Below are 21,521 nucleotides of genomic sequence, written 5' to 3'. Positions count from 1 at the left end.
TGTGCCTATCAACTATGATAGTGAAAGGGATAAGAGATAAAATGTGCTTTGGGTTGTCTACATGTACATGACTTAAGGACAAAGTGTAGCTACATATTCGTAGACAAGCATCAGTGTTATGTGATCAGAGCACGCTAGAAGCTTGTGAACTTGAGTTCCAATACATGATTCAACTTGGTTATAAATAATGCAACCCATGCCTGTTCTTGTGGTTTCATCAAAGGGATAAACACCACCAGCCAGAGTCACCCACTCTGTACCCCAAGGAATAAGATCACTAGCCAGAGTCACAAACTCTGTACCTCAAGGGATAAGGTCAGCAGCCGTATCACCCATTCTATACCCCTAGGGATAAGGTCACCAGCCAGTCACCCAGTCACCCAGTCACCCAGTCACCCAGTCACCCAGTCTATATGTATCAAGGAATAAGGTCACTAGCCAGTCACCCACTCTGTACCCCAAGGGATAAGGTCAGCAGCCAGAGTCGCCCGCTCTATACCCTAAGGGATAAGGTCAGCAGCCAGAGTCGCCCGCTTTGTACCCCAAAGGGATAAGGTCAGCAGCCAGAGTCACCCACTCTATACCCCAAAGGATAAGGTCAGCAGCCAGAGTCACCCACTCTATACCCCAAGAGATAATGTCAGCAGCCAGAGTCACCCACTCTATACCCCAAGGAATAAGGTCTCAGCCAGTCACCCACTCTGTACCCCAAGGGATCAGGTCAGCAGCCAGAGTCGCCCGCTCTGTACCCCAAGAGATAATGTCAGCAGCCAGAGTCACCCACTCTATACCCCGAGGAATAAGGTCTCAGACAGTCACCCACTCTGTACCCCAAGGGATAAGGTCAGCAGCCAGAGTCACCCACTCTGTACCCCAAGGAATAAAGATCACTAGCCAGAGTCACCCAGTCTATATGCATCAAGGAATAAGGTCACTAGCCAGTTACTAGCCAGTCACCCACTCTGTACCCCAAGGGATAAGGTCAGCAGCCAGAGTCGCCCTCTCTGTACCCCAAGAGATAATGTCAGCAGCCAGTCACCCAATCTATACCCCAAAGGATAAGGTCACCAGGTTAGCCCTGATAGGGGTAAGATATGGTGTTGTTGTGTACGTGAAGCCACTCATGAGAAGAGAATGGGTTATTTGGAGATCCTAGGTGAGGAGAATATGGCTAGAACTGTCACAGTGTGCATGCCATATCTCCAGATAGCGCTTTCCCAGGTTACTGTGCACCTATTCAGTCTGCTCTTAGAGATGATCATCAGCAAGTGAAACATTTAAGTGAGGCAGATAGCCTTCATGAAGAACTGCCCAGCCTGTTCATGTATGGTGTGTCCCGATAACATGTTGGTGCCGTGTACCTGTTGAATCATGGTCACCTGATACCTCCACTCCTCTCCCCGGCAGCACATCCTAAGTACAGTAAAGTCACTGACTGGTTATGTGATTTATTGATTTGAAATCCACTGTAAAGTGCTCTCGTTTCCACAGCGTCAAGTAGCTGCTGTGATGGTTGGTCGTGGGATATTTCGGATCCTGAAATGAGTATCTGGCAGTAATTGTCATTATGTAATCAATTGTGAATAATTTGTTGTATAGATGAAGCATCAAATTTGTTTTCAGTTGGTGTTTGATCGGTCTTTGTAAGGAATTGTCCAGACATGTAATCGTGTCTCTTAGTTCAGTATCAGCAGTGCATGGTACACAAATAATAGAATATTGCAGGTAATCAATGAATTTGTCTGTTATGTGGGTTTTTTTTATCAATTGTTAATGAAGCCTCTTTTGCTCTGTATTATATTTTGCAATACTCTTGATTTGATTGGCCCCAACACAGACTAAGAAACTCAAGGCAATTGAATACATTAAAAAAAAGAACCTCCATTGAGTTTTGGGTGATCCAGAACATGGGACCAAATAAATATTGAAAAAACCCATTAAATAATAATTATGTTTTGTTCATAACCATGATAAGTTCAAGTATGATAAGCAGAGCATTCTGTGGCATTATGTGATATATCTGTGTCCACTTCAGGCCCAAACTATAATAATTTCAGTTGGAGTTGACTCACTATTTACAGCTAGTTAATTTTGTGGTCACTGACTGGAAATTGTTGAACATTGATCAGACATTCATGGCAAGGATGAGAGGCTTCGCTCCTGTGATGAAAGTTGACAGCAAGTTCACACTGACTGATAAAGAATACATGCACATCACCTACCGACAGCACAGTTATTGATGTCCATTGTGTTGTTCAATACAGACTATCATTAGCGTCACAATAAGGCGTTGGTGTCTGACATCATGGGTGATAACTAGCAAACGGAATGGTTTGTTTCGAGACTGTTTCCTGTTTGTATTACCTGTATGATTAGACCCGTGAAGATTCTGGGGTAGAATAGGTCTTCAGCAACCCATACTTGCCGTAAAAGGTGACTATGCTTGTCGTAAAAGGCGACTAACGGGATCGAGTGGTCAGGCTCGCTGACTTGGTTGATACATGTCATCGATCCCAATTGCGTGGATCGATGCTCATGATGTCAATCACTGGATTGTCTGGTCCAGACTGGATTATTTACAGACTGCCGTCATATAGCTGGAATATTGCTGAGTGTGGCGTTAAACAACAAACAAACAAACAAACAAACCTGTATGATTAGACATTTTCCAGCTCAAGGAATAGTGAATTTCAAATATTGTTAATTGCGCTAATTTAGACAACAAAATGTGTTTTTGTTATTAACTGCCTCTTCAATAACATGCATCAGATAAAAGCATTTTGTTGCAGCTTGAGGACAGAATTCAGGACTTCCATGTAGCACACTTGTTTCTCTGTTTGTTTTTTAGATCTATAATTTGATTTCTGAACTTTTGGTCGATCTGTGGACCGTGAGGATTGCTTGGATCTGTCAATAGTGCTTGTACGCTCAGTGAACCTTTCTGACCAACATGATTGTCATATCAGTGAGAAATAGCCCAAGGTCCTTTTCGTTGTCGTCAATAATCATTGACGAGTTTCTTTGAGATGGCCCCTTGTCTGCCATTGTCTGAATGGAAAACTGCCAGCCCTAGTGATTGCATTGTCTTGTCATCACATGATGTCTTGGAGAGTGACACAGGAACAAGGGAAATACTGCTCCTATTGTTTGTGGCCTGCATTAATGTTACACACTGTGTCTTGTCAGCTGTGTGTATAACACTGTTCCAGGATGTAATGATTCAATTCCATCAGAGGTGGCTGATGTCCCTTGCATTAGCACTAGATAATGGGACAAGGGAACAACTTTTCACTGTAGGCTACAAGAAAAAATTGATAAAGGGCTAAATGTTACATTCTTTGAGGGTGGTGGTGGTGCTCTGTAGTTTTGATATATAAAATACTTGGAGGTATGGAGTTGGTATGTGAAAACTATGTTGATAATACATGTCTAAAGTTGGCATTTAAGAATGATTATTATGTACCGTATTCGACGTAAAAAGCTCCTTGCTCTAAATAATTCCACGGTGATATTTGCTAATATATTGGCAAGTGTCCAATGCCAATTAGCACCCCTTCCGATTGATTAATGTACACAAGACTTAATTATTTGTGTATAATAGAATAAATACGCACTCGTGTGTTATATGAATTAAATTATGGGAAATATATCTGTCGTGTATAATATGTGCTGACTTTTCTTTTGTATCATTTCAGGCTGTCAGCACAAACCATGAAACTTACAATCTTTTAACTCTAAAAAGTTAAATTTTAAAAAAAATTATATTCTAATAAGAGCCCCCTATTTCTTATTTTGAGAGCGCCCTGTCGCTTATTATGTCACATACGGTACCCCTCATTCGCTGTTGTAAACTCCTGGGTGTCAATTCTTTGACCAGTTGATAAATTTGAACAATGCTGGGGCTTTGACAGTTGTCTTTACAAAAGTTAAAATGTTTTTTTACATCAGAACTAAAGAGGACCCAGTTCTATGTTTACATGACATTTCCCCCTAATGTGCGATGCTCTTCAGCAGACTGGAATATCACAATTGCTCTGTTTATAATGTAGCTTCAGCCCAGCAAAGGTCACGAGTTACATTGTAACAAGCCGAGGCAGGCCACTTCAGCCTGATATTCATTTATGCAAAAAATAAACATTGGAATGTCAAGCTAGTCTGATATTAGGATCTACCAGCCTTAGGAATTACCACTCACCTCTGACCCATGTGCCTAGCCTTGCTCCAAGGCTGTACTGAATGATGATAGGCAAGCCTAGATAAACGAATGCCAGTCTCTTCAGAGACAACTTGTTCTTATTATTTAGATAATCTAGAAATTTTGATTTAGACCAATAACTTTTGCCTTATAGACTTGTGCAAGTCTACAATGTGCCTAATGTTTGAGGCACCCTATGGGAGAAAAGAAGGGTACCAAGCTGTATTTAGTGAGGGGTGGGGAGAGGGGTTGTAGTTACATGAAATAGATGTGTATGAATGTGTGCATGTGTGCGTGAGCGAGAGAGAGAGAGAGAGAGATATGTAATATGTAATAGAGGAAGAATTGGTGTAGAAAGGATGGTGTGGGTGTAGCTATTTTGTAATACATAGTTTGGGGGTAGCTATATGCAGTAAAGGTGAGAGGGTGTAGCCGTATGTTATACCAGTAGGCAATCAGATTACAATGGCTTTTGTCCCCGACACATGCATGTTGTGTATGGTACGGCAATGTTTATTTATAGAGAACATAATCTGAAGGTGCCTCCAGTTAATCACCAAGCTTACATTATTGATGATAGAAACCCAGCCTTAACACTACAGCACTATTATACCCTTGTGAAATATTTGTTTGGTTGGTTAGAAGACATTGTTTGTGTTTCTTCGTATTGATTTCCTTATAATCAGCCTTTTATCAGCACTTGCTCTGATGGAGGACAGGTGTAGAGAATTCTGGTGCAGTTTCAATCAAGGAGTTCTGATGATGTTTACAGATACATATCATTGATTCTATTGTTTGGTAATTCGGAGACAAAGGAACACTTAACCTCTAACATGGATTCAGATGCTGACCACATGTATGTGTCCATGGTGAATCAGGCTGGGTCGGGGATGTTTCAGTATGTTTTATCACAAGGTGCTGCTTGGTCAGGTGTTTTGTAGCTGTCATCAGAAGAGACTGATCCTCTGCATGTCAAATGAAGAGATTTCCTATTACTTTTCTGCTGACTTCTTCAGTCACTCAGCTCAATGGTTGTACCTGCTTGTCATGCTTTGAGCTTTTTAGGCAATAAGATGTCGAACTTAACCCTGAAAATTGAAATGCCCATTTTGTGGCACACAGAACAAAATTGAAAAAAAGACATTTCCTTTTCAGATACTTTTAGATTATGCCAGATTCTCTTAGGTTACCTGATGAGTGTTAGAAGTTCGGCATCTTCCCTTTCTTGTGTCCGCTGCTATCATATGCTGCACATTTTTCTGAACATATCAAAGCTGTATTCCCTAATTGTGATGCTTGTATTTCAGAAGCGCTGCTCCAAAACCGTCCCCTGCCTGATGCGCCCCTGGACGTGCTGGGCTCTAAATGGATGTCCAAGGAGAACCTGTTGGTGGGTCAGCAGGAGGAGGACCCCAATCTCTTTGTGGCCTTGTACGACTTCCAGGCTGGCGGTGACAACCAACTCAGCATAGTCAAAGGTAGGCGTCAAACATGCAGTTCATGACAAGAGGCCACAGATGTTAGGATCAATGTTACAATTCTAAGTGAATGCCCATTATACATTATTTTGTCCAATATTGGTATTACTTTTCTTGAACTTAAGAGATATTTCAACTTTTCAATAATGTAGTAATGTGCTACAAAAAATGGAAAGCTGTTTCCTTTAAGTGGTCTTATTTCAGTGAAATATGTCATATTTGCATAGGATACCCATGAGCTTATGTGGTACTTATGTATACTTATGAAACATTGCACCCTGACCCTTAAAAACAAACCCAAAACACTGGAACTAACCCTTAGCATTGGATGCCCAAGTTTTTTGACAGAAAAGATGGATTTAAAAATAATATTTAAAAAAAAATAACAACAAAAAACATGTGAGAAAAAGTGTGAGTCATTTAGACTTCAGGCAGCTGCTCTTGGTAAGTTAGACTTTGCTCTTGTTCGCTTGTCACGCTGAAGACCAGGGTTCGATTCCCCACATAGGCACAATGTGTGAAGCCCATTTCTGATTTCTCCCACCGCGATATTGCTGGAATATTGATAAAAGCAGTGTAAAACCATACTCACTCACTCACTTGGGAGAAATAGGTTCCCTGTACTTTGATAACACTCAGGGTTCACTTGAGTCCTTGTTGCTTCTGATTGGTGAACGCCATCAGTGGGTTTTAAACTCGTTAAGAACATTGGTTTGCCATGCATATGATTATGCAGTATGATTATTAAAGTTCACAATACCTTAATCATTTAGGCATGTAAGAACAGAATAAGAACTATTTATGCTTAATCATTAACGTCAAAGGCCTACATTGTATTCTAAAAACAAATAAGGACTTGATTCTGAAATGCCCTAAAACTGTGTCACTGATTGTCACTCTCAATGTAGCCCATGCTGCCGTAACAACAATGTGGAAATTATGAGATAACCAGTGACTAAAAAATCACCACCAGGGGTTTTACAAGTCAGAATTAGCAACAAACTGTGCAGTGTATCAGAGGAAAGATTTCAGACACTACAGGTTAAGGGAGAAAAAGTCAAAGATCAATTTATTCCTGGGTCTTTTGTCGCTGTCGGGAACACTTTAATGATCCTTGCTGTAGAATAAATGAATATTTTAACCATTTCTCAACACACTTCTCCAGGGCTACTTGGTACCCTATGATTAAAACTGTTCATTTACAAGAAAAATACCAGACCAATCATTGATTCAGTTGGCCAGTCGTGTATACATAGTATAGGGGTTATGCCAGGTCACAAACTGTGGATGTTCTTTCAACCTGGGGTGCATGGGTGGCCCAGTTGTCTAAGGCGCCGCGATTTGCTGTGCAGAGTTGCGTCCCTTGGGCACGCCCGAAACCTATGATTGTGGGTTCGAATCCCAGTTCGCCCCGATTATATTTCTAGGTTTGTCAGCACCATACCCGTGCTCGTGGGTTTCACCGAAGTGGTAAACGTCTGAGACCTGCATCACTTCGGGCTTTCCTCCCACATTAAGCTGACACACTGCGATATAACTGGAATACTGTTAAAAGCGGCGTTAAACCCAACTCACTCACTCACTCACTCACTCACTCACTCACTCACTCACTCACTCACTCATTCATTCACCTGTGAAAGTATTATAAAACAATTTCACAGGACTAAAAGGTGTTGACTATTAAGGATTATCTAGGATAGGCCTTGAAATTGAAATTACCTTCAAGATAACAAAGTAGACACAATTTATGGATAACAACTTTTTTATTACTGTAAGGCGGTGTTTCGGTATAGATCCTTATACCGTTGTCAGGCAAGTCTGTCTTGCTTGACAACGGTTTTAGGATAAATACTGAAACATAACCTTTACAGTATATGAGAAGGTGTTATCCATAAATTGTGTCTACTTTGTCATCCGTCAACTTCTAAGTAATGCCTATCAAACAATTCACTTTCAAGATAACTTGAATTTGTCGTAAAATAGCTTGAATTTGTTTAAGTGCTTCAGAAACAAAACTTTGTTCAAAGAAAATTGACATACATTTTGTCTTACAGAGTTATCGTATAGGTTATTACCATTCCTGTGCACGAAATGTGTGATGATTGTGATCCTCGGAGCATGTGCTTTTGACTGTTGTCATGAAAATGACAGGTAGCTCAAGTATTGTAGATAGGCCTTGATGATGCATTAACATGGCCTTGAATGGTCATAATCTAGTGAGTTGTATGAACCCTGAATTTGACCATTGGCTGTGTTTCAACAGGCGAGCAGATGACGATCCTCGGCTACAACAAAGGAGGAGAATGGTGTGAAGTTAAGAACAGAGCAGGAGATGTGGGCTGGGTGCCCAGCAACTACATTGCACCCGTCAACAGCTTGGACAAGTTCTCCTGGTACCACGGACAGATATCCCGCAATGCATCCGAGTATCTGCTCAGTAGTGGAATAAATGGCAGCTTCCTGGTCCGAGAGAGTGAAAGTAGTCCAGGCCAGAGGTCAATATCAGTCCGCTTTGAGGGTCGAGTGTACCACTACCGGATCAGTGAAGACACGGACACTGGCAAGGTGAGTTGATGAACCCAGTTCGGGCTTCAGGGAAGAATAAGCCTTTGTATCTCATACTTGTCATAAGTGGGGATTGGGGATTATGAGAATAACTAATGAGCTACAAGGAATTATGGTTTATCTTTCCCAAGAGAATTACCCGAGGGAAAGATAAACTGCTATTCTCAGTTTCGAGTTGGTTATTCTCTTTCTTACCCATAATCAAATTTATTGCAAACATCTCGGGAGGTCCCATCCCCAACCACCTTCAAAATTTCTCGTGGCTATAACTTAAAACAAATGTATCCCTACACAACAGTAAACAAGCAACCTTTTCACAACATATCGGATTGTTGGTCATTGTGCGGATAAAGAGTATACTTAGTAAGGCATGGCTGATAAACTTGCCATCTTTATATTATCGATAGCATTAAGGAGTGTGACTAAGATTGCTGAATAAACAAAATATGGGAAGCTTGTATTCATGGCCAAGTGAATCTGTACATTAAGATGTGATCATAGGCTCACAGTATCAGCATTACAAGTGTATTGACAGAAGAAATCTCATTTTGATGGCCAACTGCACACACTTTGCTTGAACATCTGTTAGTCTTCATATAAATAGATGTTTTATTAGAGCCTGCCCAAGCCATTAACGTAATGCTGGCAGCTTGTCAAATCTCATAAATTTAATTTAAGTGCTGTTTAAAACTTTGAAACTTTTAAAATAGAAGTTTCAAGTCGTTGCTCCAGGGATGGTGTTGATTAGGATGTGTGCAGTGGCTGGGCTTGGATGATCTGCGTGTTTATATGAAATTGATTACATTTTACAGTTTTGCGTCATTTGTACCCTATTTGTGATGGTGTAGAAAAAGTCATAGTTGAGTTATGCTTTATAACAAGGTTTGTACAGGCTTGAAAAGGCCTTGAATTTTAAGGTCCTTCTTGAAATGCTTCATTTTTAGTGCCAATCTTGAAAAGCCTTGAAAATCACTAAAGTGGCTTGAAAAGCCTTTAATTTGTACAAAATGACATATATTTGTAGTTCTCAAATATTTGGTACAAAATGGCCGATTGGGAATTGTTTTACTAGAGCCTGGCAAAAACTATTTGACAGAGAAAGAAATGCGAACATTAGTGACTTGTTGTATAACCATGGAGTTACAGTAAATTTGTGTCACATGACCTGGGTTGTCATGTGAGTTCCCGGAACCTACTCAGACCAATTATTGAGTTACCCGTCCCAGCTCTTGTTGTGATCGTTCAACTCGATCATCATCTTCTCATCATGGAGCTTCAGGGCTGAATTATAGTCCCATACTCACAAAGTGAGGCGACCGCCTCCCTTGTCTAGTTGTACACACGCAAACAAACACACATCACTCTATAAGTGCAATAATATTTTACGCGAAGTTAGATCCCATTTCACCTCACTTCACCAAAGTGGGGCCTGGGTGATCTTGTGTAGTATTGTACCCTCAGGTCCAGGTTGGACCCGCTGACTAAGTAAAGCACCATACCTCATTGTCCATGTTTGATGCTCACACAAAACCTGGTTAGTTTGTCGAAGCTAGTGAATATAGGAATCCAGTATCACTGATCAAATGTATTTTTTCAGGTATTTGTAACATCTGAGCACAGATTCAACACACTAGCAGAACTCGTCCACCACCATTCCATCCATGCTGACGGCCTCGTCACCACCCTCCTCTACCCAGCACCCAAGAGGAATAAGCCCACTGTGTTCGGTGTAAGCCCGGAGCCTGACAAGTGGGAGATAGAGAGAACAGAGATAGCCATGAAGCACAGGCTAGGTATTTATCGTTTATGTATTGGTGAATAAGCCCACTGTATTCTGCGAATGCTCAGTATCTGAAAGTAAATCACAATAACAGGTGCTAGGTATTTATTAACAGTAGATGCATTGGTGAATAAGCCCACTGTATTCTGTGAATGCTCAGTATCTGAAAGTAAATCACAAAAGTAAATCACAATAACAGGTGCTAGGTATTTATTTACATGTTGATGCATTGGTGAATAAGCCCACTGATTGTTCAGGGTATGATTAGTTAGGTAAGAAAAGATATTTTTATGAGAGATTTGAAGGTGTCCAAGACAGGTGTTCAGCATTGTTCTATCCTGACCCCCATGTCTGTCTATTCTAGGTGGAGGGCAGTACGGGGATGTGTACGAGGCGGTATGGAAAAGGTACAACAAAACCGTGGCTGTCAAGACTTTAAAGGTTTGTCACCCGATTTTCTTTATTGAACAAAACAAAGATCCAGTTACTGCTTCTGTTTTATGATATAATGTTGTTGATAGGTAATTATTACATCAATGATGTAAATTACCTATTTGTTCAGGGTTTATCCTATAATGTTATATGCATATTATTTTATGTACTTTCCTTCCCCCCCCCCCCCCCCCCCCCCCTTTTTCTTATTTCATAAGTACGGAAACTATATCTCTGTCAAGGGCACATTATGTGGAGTTTTCGTAACTGAGACAAGGCGTTTTCGTAACTGAGACAAGGATGCCCTTTGATGCACATATCTCTCTCAGTGGTTAGTTATATAGTGACTGTATATAATCCATGTCCAACTGGTGTTTTGCAGGAAGACACAATGGCTCTGAAAGATTTCCTGGAAGAAGCCACCATCATGAAAGAAATGAAACATCCCAACTTAGTGCAATTATTAGGTAAGATTTCACTCAATTGCATGAAATCTGAAATCTGGACTGGGATATTAATTGGAATAGGGATGGAGTGGTCCAGTGGTGTGCAGCAGCAGGGTAACAAGTTGTAATGATGTTGTCACTACCCCTAGTGTACGGTACATTCACCCTGTGCGCTCAAAAGAACCCTTTCATCCGAGGGTAGATGACCAGATGGTGGAAAAATGAATATATCGTACAAAGGTATCAAAATGTGTGGTGTCAATCTGGGCTAGTGACAAAGTTCAAATGTGCCTCTGTTCACCCAGCAGGGAATGGGTACCTGACATGTGAGGTGGATGTAAAAACCTTCTCTTGCCTGTGGGCAACATGGGTTGTATGCTCCACAAGAAGTTCAGATTGACAACTAGAATGCTTACAGATCCACCGATCGGGGAACAAATATGAAACATGCATTTGAGCTTTAACGTCTGCATAACATAACATAACATAACATAACATAACATAACATAACATAACATAACATAACATAACATAACATAACATAACAACATAATAACATAACATAACATAACATAACAACATAATAACATAACATAACATAACATAACATAATAACATAACATAATAACATAACATAACATAACATAACATAACATAACATAATAACACAACACAACACAACACAACATAACATAACATAATACCACACAAGTCTGCAACCTTATGTTGAATATATTCCATGCCCAAAGACATTCCTAATATTTTTACTCGTAAAAAAATGTGATGAAATTATTTATTCACCCCTATCTAGTAAACTAACCTTATGCCAGGCTATATGTTATATCTATTAAAAATGATGCTTAGATACTTGTCAGGAATAGAAGTCTTGTATATTCTGGACAAACTACAATGGAGTTAATTCGTTAATTGTTGACTGTTATGTTCTTCGTGATTTACTAAATGACATTCTCCAGGCGTGTGTACGAGGGAGCCGCCGTTCTACATCATCACCGAGTTCATGGTCCAGGGCAACCTGCTGGACTTCCTGAGGGGCAGCAACAAGGAGGAGCTGGGCCCCACTGTCCTCATGTACATGGCCACCATGATAGCCTCCGGCATGGCCTACCTGGAGGAGAGAATGTTCATCCACCGGTCAGTCACTGCTTTCTATCACTCCATTCATTGTGGGGTTTAGTAGTGTAAATTGGTATAAAATATTGCAAATGATTTCGTGGCAATTGATTTGATAACCAAGCATTTTTTTAATGTTGTTTCCATAAGCAGAAAAAAGGTTAGGCCACAACCGCTAACAAACTATTCTTTTCTGATTGGCTGATAATAGAATGGGTGGGGCCTGTGTTGCATCATTGCACTGAAGATGTCACAGTTTTTGTACTGTTGTCTACAGGTCCTTGTGCATTTATTATTAAATAAGCAGTCTGTAAGTCTGCTATGCAAATTTACACAGCTTGCACACTGGTTTTTACATCAAAGTCGATTCTTAATACTTTTGAAATGTTACACCAAAGTGGAGAACCAGCTCAGTCCGATTTGTTCATGAGAGCGTGATTTGACACCTTATTATGTCCTTTATGTGTAATGCACAGTAACAGTTATGTAACTTGTTACATTGTACAAGCATCTGGGGTCTATAGAATAGTTTGTAACTACATAACATGCTGTGTATAGTTAGTTCATTCTTGTTGTGACATTGGAAATGTTGTGTAATTTAGTGATCTGGCTGCTCGGAACTGTCTTGTGGGGGAGAACCACCTGGTGAAGGTGGCTGATTTCGGCCTGGCCCGTCTCATGAAGGACGACACCTACACAGCTCATGCAGGGGCCAAGTTCCCCATCAAGTGGACGGCGCCAGAGGGACTGGCATATAACAGGTTCTCTACTAGGTCCGATGTTTGGGGTAAGCTTCAGCAAAATATTTGAATTTGAAGCTTCATTTTTGTAAATACACATATTGGTTTCATCAAATAATAAGCTGTGTTTATTCAGATGTGAGCTTCAGCACATTGTGTTAATAGTGACCATCTTCCTGCCCCCAGTGTCTCTTGTATTAGCAGCTCTTTACAGTTGGTAATAATGGTAACTATCTTCCTGCCCCCATTGTCTCTTGTATTAGCAGCTCTTTACAGTGGGTAATCATGGTGACTATCTTCCTGTCCCCAATGTCTCTTGTATTAGCAGCTCTTTACAGTGGGTAATAATGGTGACTTTCATCATGCCCCATTGTCTCTTGTTTTAGCAGCTCTATACTGTGGGTAATCATGGTGACTATCTTCCTGTCCCCATTGTCTCTTGTATTAGCAGCTGTATACTGCGGGTAATAATGGTGACTATCATCCTGCCCCATCGTCTCTAGTACTAGCAGCTCTGTACAGTGGGTAATAATGATGACTATCTTCCTGCCCCCATTGTCTCTTGTATTAGCAGCTCTTTACAGTAGTTAATAATGGTGACTATTGTCCTGCCCCCATTGTCTCTTGTATTAGCACTCTTTACAGTGGGTAATAATGGTGACTATCTTCCTGCCCCCATTGTCTCTTGTATTAGCAGCTTTTTACAGTGGGTAATAATGGTGACTATCAGCCTGCCCCATTGTCTCTTATATTAGCAGCACTTGTGGGTAATCATGGTGACTATCTTCCTGTCCCCAATGTCTCTTGTATTAGCAGCTCTTTACAGTGGGTAATAATGGTGACTTTCATCATGCCCACATGTCTCTTGTATTAGCAGCTCTATACTGTGGGTAATCATGGTGACCATCTTCCTGCCCCCAATGTCTCTTGTATTAGCAGCTCTTTACAGTTGGTAATAATGGTAACTATCTTCCTGCCCCCATTGTCTCTTGCATTAGCAGCTGTATACTGCGGGTAATAATGGTAACTATCTTCCTGCCCCCATTGTCTCTTGTATTAGCAGCTCTTTACAGTAGTTAATAATGGTGACTATTGTCCTGCCCCAATTGTCTCTTTTATTAGCACTCTTTACAGTGGGTAATAATGGAGACTATCTTCCTGACTCCATTGTCTCTTGTATTAGCAGCTCTTTACAGTGGGTAATAATGGTGACTATCTTCCTGCCCCCACTGTCTCTTGTACGACCAGCTCTATACTGTTCAGTGATAATGGTGACTATTTTCCTGCCCTCAATTGTGCCTGCTTGTTTCAGCGTTTGGTGTGCTACTGTGGGAGCTTGCTACCTATGGGATGTCCCCGTACCCCGGGGTGGACCTGACCGACGTCTACCACCTGCTGGAGAGGGGCTATCGCATGGAGAGGCCATCAGGCTGTCCAGCCAATGTCTACCAGCTGATGATCAGATGTAATCATCACAATTATACTTTCTGAGCAGATTGTAACCAAGTCTATGTATTTGTACTGTCTCCCAGCTTATGATCAGATGTATTCAGAATATTATACTTTCTGAGCAGATTATGACCAGTCACAATTTTGATACTGTTTACTAGCTGATGACCAGTTAAGGAAGAGAATTTGTCAATGTCAACTTCTTTATTACGAGGAACACAACATTTCGGAGTATGATGGAGTAAGCATATACTCCGAAACGTTGTGTTCCTCATAATAAAGAAGTTGACATCCTTAAATTCTCTTCCTTATGTGTATCACTTCTAAATGCCTTTCAAAGACCTGATGACCAGTTGTAAGAATAATAATAAATTTCCTTGTGAAATCAAGGAGTTTGATGTTACAACTTTTAAGACTTATTCACTCTCTTCATGAAAACATGTCTAGCTTTAATCAGATATTATATATTGACTTTATATTTAAGTTCATAACTCATTAATAATGTAAAGGTTTGTCTTGAGTTTCACCCAAAATGTGTTGTAGGCTGGCAGTGGGAGCCCAAAGATCGGCCAACATTCCGTGACATCCATTTTGCCCTTGAGAACATGTTTGACATGTCCAGTGTCAGTGAAGGTAGGACTGATGTTTTACAAATAGGTTATTGTATTCGACATAATATAATACGCGCTCTCAAAATTAGAAATAGGGAGCTCTTATTAGAATATAATTTTGGTGAAAGAGTTGAAAGATCCTAAATTTCGTGGTTTATGCTTACAGCCTGAAAGGATACAAAAGAAAAGTCTGTGTTGCTTATACACAACATATATATGTTTCCAGAATTTAATTGCCCATAATCAATGGTGTATATAACACATGAGTGCGTATTATACACAAATAAATAAGTCTTGTGTACATTGATCAATCAGAGGGGTGCTAATTGGGATCGTTCACAAGCCAATATATTAGCAAATATTGATGTGGGTGCTTATTAGAGCGGGGCGCTTATTACGTCGAATACGATATTAGATATCAGCATATTGCTTGGCTTGGCCTGACAGAACGACATTTCTTAATTGCTGTCAGCCACTAGTTGCAAAGAAACCTATGATTGTGGGTTCATAACCCAGTTCCCCCGATTATGTTACTAGGTTTGTCAGCACCATACCTATGCTCGTGTGTTCCACCAAAGTGGTAAACATCTTAGACCTGCATCACTAGTAGACCCACAGTAAGCTGACATGCTGTGATATAACTGGACTACTGTTCAAAGTAGGGTTAGACACTTGCTCACTCTAAAGACTTCAGTGTCATGTTATGAAGTATGTACATGTACAGTTGACGATCATCCTCATTAGAAAAAGGTTCCTTTCATGATACGATGAAACTCAATTGTTCTAACTTGTGTTTGACAGAGGTGGAAAAGGAACTGGAAAAGAGTGAGAAGAAAAAGGCCCCTGGCCTTCCGTCTAAGAAAGGCCGGACACAGAGTTTTGAGAGCCAAGAGCATCTGGGAGATGGCCGCAGTAGTGCAGGTAGATATTTATTGACTTCACTCGTCACTCTCAGGATATCTTAGGCAAGTTTACTTGTCCAATAGTACGACACCAGAACCACTTTGCAAGGCATCATTTTACCCCAGTTGTGTAGAGGAGTTTATAAGCATAATATTAATTAATCAAATTCTTACGACAGCATTTCGCCATGCAGACAAATCTAAGCATGTGAAATCAATTTGAAAACATGTTACTCACCAGCTCTTCTATTTGAAAAATAATTACATTTACTCAGCAGAACAAATGGAGACAAAAAATGTATGAAATAAAATGGAAAATTATTTTGAAGTTCAAATATATTTAGTATTTTTTGATTGACGCCATAAATCATATCCAACTATACCATAACTTATTTGGACTAGTGCTTTATGTAATATGACTTGATTTTGGAAGAAAATCACTAGTCCCTCGAGATTGTTTACTTGTCTCGGACTTGTCTCTATCCCTCAATCCTCCACAAAATAGGCTTCTTTTCATACTGTTTCCTGTTTAGCAGTAAATAAGTGTTTGAGAGAATGTTTTTCCCAACTGACTAGAAGTAACATCACTATTCTCTCTATCCAGGTCCAACGCCACCTGCTGGTAGACGAGTATTACCTCCCCTTGAGGACACAGACATTACGCTCAACAGAGTGTCTGAGATATTATCTCGGAAGTCCTCCAAGAAGAAGAGTGGCCCCGCCCCCACACCGCCACGGCGCACCACCTCCTGCAGAGATCCAACACCAGAGCAACTGCAACAGCAGCAGCCACAGCAGCCACAGCAGCCGGACCTAGACTCGGAACTCAAGTCTAGAATGAAGTTACAGAAAGCCAAAATCGAAAGTGCTGTGGTTCCTGAGGTGGAGGAAAATATGTACGAAGGACCCTGGGATAGTAAAATGTCCATCATGGAACAATCGGCTCGTGCCGGAATGTTTCCGCCACGTTCAAAACATGAGAGTGGGTCACCCAAATTCATGTCTCGGAATGAGGCACGTGAACCATCGACTGATGATAGTGGTGTAAGCAAAAGTGATTCCTTGAAACATGCCCATATAGACAAATCAAAATATCTGATATCAGAGGCAAATGCTCGTAGTTTTGAAAAAGGGACTGAGGAAAGGCGTAGTGGCAGAAAGAAAAGCTTACCTCATGGTGCTAGTCTAGATAAAAAGTTGGAGCGAGCAGCGCGATTTGAGAAGGAATCTTTGTTAGAAGAGATGGAGGGACAGCAATCATCTCATTTAGGGGGACAGTATCCCAAAAAGGCCCTGCCACTACCAGCACATCAACTTGGTGCTAGGAAGAAATTCTCGGATACAACTCGGCCTGGGGATGTGAAACAATCAACTTCAGGTCATGAGAGCGAGGACTCCAGTATCACTGTGGGGAAACTGGATGTGGCCAATGTTGCTAAGGCGATCAATAGGTATGGGACCATCCCCAAAGGTGTTCGTATTGGAGCATATCTCGCCTCTATGGAGCATGAGCAGAACAATCATAGTCGTGACTTGCCCACTGTGGAGGACCATGACTCCGGCACAGATACTGCCAGTGTGATATCTTGCCCTCCTCTCAATATAGAGCAGGGACCTACGGTTGTCTTCAATCCCCCGCCCACAGCTAAGGCAGAAGACAGTGATCCTGGCATCAAGCAGGAACCCAACGTGAAACCGTCTGCTGTAGTTAAGTCACAATCGACTCATGTTATAGTAGATAATCAACCTGCTACACAGGTCAAGTCTCAATATTCTGGCTTGCTTCAAAGGCACAAGTCAGATCTGACGTCGAGCAAGGGGAATGGTTTAGGGAGCAAGGGGGACCTGTCCACCTACAAGTCAGAAACGGATCTTACCAAAGGTGATGAATCTGTTCTCGGGAGTAAGGCTGATGTGTCTGTCAGTAAACCCAAACCGAGTCCGAGGTTTTCCAGAATATTTGCTGAAAATTCTGAGCAGAATTCCAACATGAAAGATGCTTCTTTGGCAGACGACACCCGCCCGGGACCACGAGTGCCTCTTCGACCGTTGCCTCACCAGCAGGGGTCCGACTCTGCCCATGAAGGAAATGCAGACCACAATTCTATGGAGAACAACACCAAACAGGCGCCACCTCGGCCTCCTTTCCCTTTTAAAGGGAGGTCCTCATCTTCAGAGGAAAGTCCGAAGCTTTCAGAAAATACTGATGCATCCGGTGATAAAAATAAGTTTGATTACAATTTTCATGGGTCACAAAAACCTGAGGATTCCACCAATAAGTTGTCCTCATTTAAGACATTTGGTAAAGCTAATGCTGTGAAGGAGACCAACTTAGATCATGTTAATGCTGACAATCTTGGAACAAATGATTCCTCCAACAAGTCTAAAGAGAAGGATGAAGGTATTTATAAGCCAGTATTCCCTGTGTTAAAACCGGTAGCTGGGAACAACGTACCCGTGCATCCCCTAAAGCAGACTGATCCCATGGAGAGGTCGCTGGTCGACCTGGGTCAGAGCAATGCCAACGAACCGCCGTCATCAGACTCTGAGACTTCATCGGTGTCCAAAGATTTGATCATGGATGCTTCCAACAAGCTGCGGTCTTGTATAGACAAACTGGCTCTGGCTGGGAATAAGTCCAGCACCAACTTCATGCTTCTTTCCGAGGAGGTCCAAGCATTCTATGCACTGTGTTGTCGATACATTGACTCCCTTCCCCCTCATGCAAAATTCCATGCTAAGGAGCTGTTGTCTAGGCTGCAGTCCCACAGTCAGAATTTGAAAACGTACACAAGCAGCACCCCATCTGGGGGTGGGAGGCTGCTCAACGATATACAGAGCACGAATAAAGAAATAATGGGGGTCATTGACAGATGAGGGAGGGGAGATAACTGCGGTCTTCTCCAGAGAGGATGGATACTTCTGTATATCTCCGGCCTTTTAGCCACTCGACCCTCCCTCGGGGGCAGACTGGGTGATAACGCCTAGAGGGAGGGACAGACATACATACAGACGGGAAATACTTTTTGAGAGTATTTTGAGAATCAAGAGTAGCGATATTAGGCTGATTGAATGTTTGTGACCTGTTGTGTGTGCTATAGTATTACCCTCGATGTGAGTTGCAGCGATGCTGTCAGCACTGTTAAGATGGCAGACAAGGTGTAACCCGTTTCTGCCTTTCGCTGGTGACCTCAGCAGCTGTGTGTGAACAACCAAGAACGTTTGGATCAGAGTGATGCTGTCACTCGGTGAATTTGTGGATGTCAGTATACGTATGTCCAAGAACATTTCTACCATGTGATTTAGTTTTCCTTGAACTGTAGGCAAGCTTCAATACATGTTCTGCCTCTGTAAAATAGAAATTGCTCATCACAGTTCACCCTTCCATTTGTACCACAGAATGTTGTATTGGAATCTAGTTGCTCATAAAGAAAATGGAGGCAAGCATGCCCGGACTGCATTAGTTTTTAAGCCCTTCCTCCCTGCTGTCGGTCATTGTAATATAGATATGTTGATATTGGCTGAATCTTTGCTCCCTTCCTCTTCTACCTTCTCTCTTTCTCTAATTCCTCCACTATCTCTCTATCCTTGGTGATGAAGATATCCGCCCACTTTCACTCCATATGTTCATCCATTTTCTGTTCCGCATATTGGTGTTCCTCTAACCAAGATTCCTATAGGACATATATTCCCAGGAACCAGCTCAACCAACGAGCAATGGTTGTAAAAGGATTAAAACTGCTTCAAACACGACTACATTACCAAACCACACTACATTTGTCAAAAAATATATATTTATGTTGCCATGATTACCAAATGTTTGTAATGTAGGGGAAACTGGTTCTGAGTTTTATTTTGTTCATGTTTGTATTTTTTTCCAACAAATAATGGATATTTTGGTGTCAAGGCTTTTCATGCTATGACTGTAATCACATTATAAGAACGTCTCACCTGTGGGGATAATGTGTCTCTGTTACTTGCTCAGATTATGGAAGTAATACACTTAGTGAAGTTGCCTCTTTCAAAGCCATATTGTAATGAACTCAATGTCGGGTGTATTGTTGACAATAGTTGCTCAGATCATGACCATATACTATTCACTGGATTGGAATCACATCATCGCTGTGCATATGCATTTGCTGTCATTAAACAGATTTGATAATCACCACGTTTACAAACCAAGGGAACTAACTCTGCCTTGATCTTATTCGTAGGAACAATTCCCAGTAAGCTTGTTGAGCTGTGTCTGGAAGAGATTGAATTTATCAGGTATGATCAGAATATGTTCCATGACGTATTGACAGCCTTAGGTCTCTGTCAGTGGCATGGTGTTTGTTTTATCTCTCTTTGATTTTAAGTGTGTTAAAGCTGTTTTACGATGTTATTAAGTTTGATTAAAATCTTTCCTGACGATGTCAACGTGTCTCACTAAACAGTCAGCATGGCCACTCTCTGCCTGTTCGGAAATTGAAGCGAGTTTGTGAAGTACATCTTCATTTGAGTAGCTTGTTAGGTTTTGACTTACAAAATGGTGGGGAACTGCAATAAATGTTGAAAAAACATGGTAGACTGTTTCCTTCAGCTTTAAGTATTTATTTACACTGTTACAATGATATTTTCCACACCTATCCTGGCTGCAAGATATCGTTCTTATTTTCTGTTTGTACTGGACATGTATACCTGTGTTCATTAGACAAAAACACTGGATAATTATATCCTGCTCAAAATAAGTTACAGAACACCCAATTTGTTCATGTGATTTAGTTAATCTGTCGTAGCTGGTGGGTATTGCAACACCGCCTTTCAATTGAGGGGGTGCGGTCGGGTTGCCCAGTGGTTAACACATTCGCTCGTCAAGCCAAAGACCAGGGTTCGATTCCCGACATGGGTACAATGTGTGAAGCCCATTTCTGGCGTCCCCCGCCGTGATATTGCTGGAATATTGCTAAAAACGGCGTAAAACCATACTCCCTCACTCACTCCAATTGAGGGTATTCTTAAACTTGTTTTGAGTAGTACACTATATAACTTTTAATGAGTGCAATTCTAACGAATATGTTCTATGTACAGATATTAAGCTCTTGAGGCTTTTGTTTCAAGTGGCATATGCAATGTGTATTTTGTGTACTCTATCAGTACATAACAATACATACCAAAATCCGTTCATATGTTTTTGCCGACATCTGTGACAGAGAAATTAGCAGTCACAAGTATATCATATCCCATTCCCTCCATGGCTGGCCAATCCACTGTTGATGAGTATGTTGTAAGCATTATTTTGTAACTTTCTATATATTCATGAACATGGTGCCTATGTCACTTGAAACAAAACCTACTTTCATGGCTTCTCGCTAGCAGATATGTCTGTAGTCTTGATGACTGTGCCATTTGTGATCTAAGTCTTTATAAAAAAATTATTTAATTTGCTGCATAATTAGCATTATGTCAGATGTAACTTATGTTGTGTCAAAATGGCATCGACCTTATTGTAAAGCTATTATTGAAATTTGTAAATAAAATGTAAAAATAACTGCTAAGTTTGCTTTGAAAGACTTTTTTTTCAAACTTTCTTTCAGACAGTATGACATTCTGTACAGGACATACACCATTAACAACCAATAGTGCAGACAGTATGACATTCTATACAGGACACCCACACCATGAACAACCAATAGCGCCGACAGTATGACATTCTATACAAGACACCCACACCATGAACAACCAAAAGCGCCGACAGTATGACATTATACACAGGGAACACACACCATGAACCAATAGTGCCGACAGTATGA

General features: G+C 41.0%; 1 protein-coding gene across 6 annotated transcripts in view; it reads left to right on the top strand.

Moving 5' to 3' along the window:
- Positions 1–21,266, top strand: part of LOC124139326 (tyrosine-protein kinase Abl-like) — a 97,163-nt gene extending 75,897 nt beyond the window's left edge. For all 6 annotated transcript variants that reach the window (XM_046506323.2, XM_046506322.2, XM_046506321.2 and 3 more), the window contains 11 exons: positions 5,503–5,673; positions 7,937–8,238; positions 9,836–10,031; positions 10,383–10,459; positions 10,833–10,917; positions 11,871–12,048; positions 12,630–12,814; positions 14,080–14,232; positions 14,760–14,849; positions 15,629–15,748; positions 16,334–21,266. In XM_046506323.2, the coding sequence (XP_046362279.1) occupies positions 5,503–5,673; positions 7,937–8,238; positions 9,836–10,031; positions 10,383–10,459; positions 10,833–10,917; positions 11,871–12,048; positions 12,630–12,814; positions 14,080–14,232; positions 14,760–14,849; positions 15,629–15,748; positions 16,334–18,606 (3,830 nt within the window). In that variant the 3' untranslated portion in view covers positions 18,607–21,266. The remainder of the gene's footprint in view (positions 1–5,502; positions 5,674–7,936; positions 8,239–9,835; positions 10,032–10,382; positions 10,460–10,832; positions 10,918–11,870; positions 12,049–12,629; positions 12,815–14,079; positions 14,233–14,759; positions 14,850–15,628; positions 15,749–16,333) is intronic.
- The last annotated feature ends 255 nt before the right edge of the window (positions 21,267–21,521 follow it).

The sequence above is a fragment of the Haliotis rufescens genome, unplaced genomic scaffold (assembly GCF_023055435.1).
Source record: "Haliotis rufescens isolate VD_foot unplaced genomic scaffold, xgHalRufe1.0.p SCAF_8, whole genome shotgun sequence".
NCBI lineage: Eukaryota > Metazoa > Mollusca > Gastropoda > Lepetellida > Haliotidae > Haliotis > Haliotis rufescens.
Note: the sequence above shows the minus strand (reverse complement) of the source record. Positions and strands in the feature narration are given on the sequence as shown.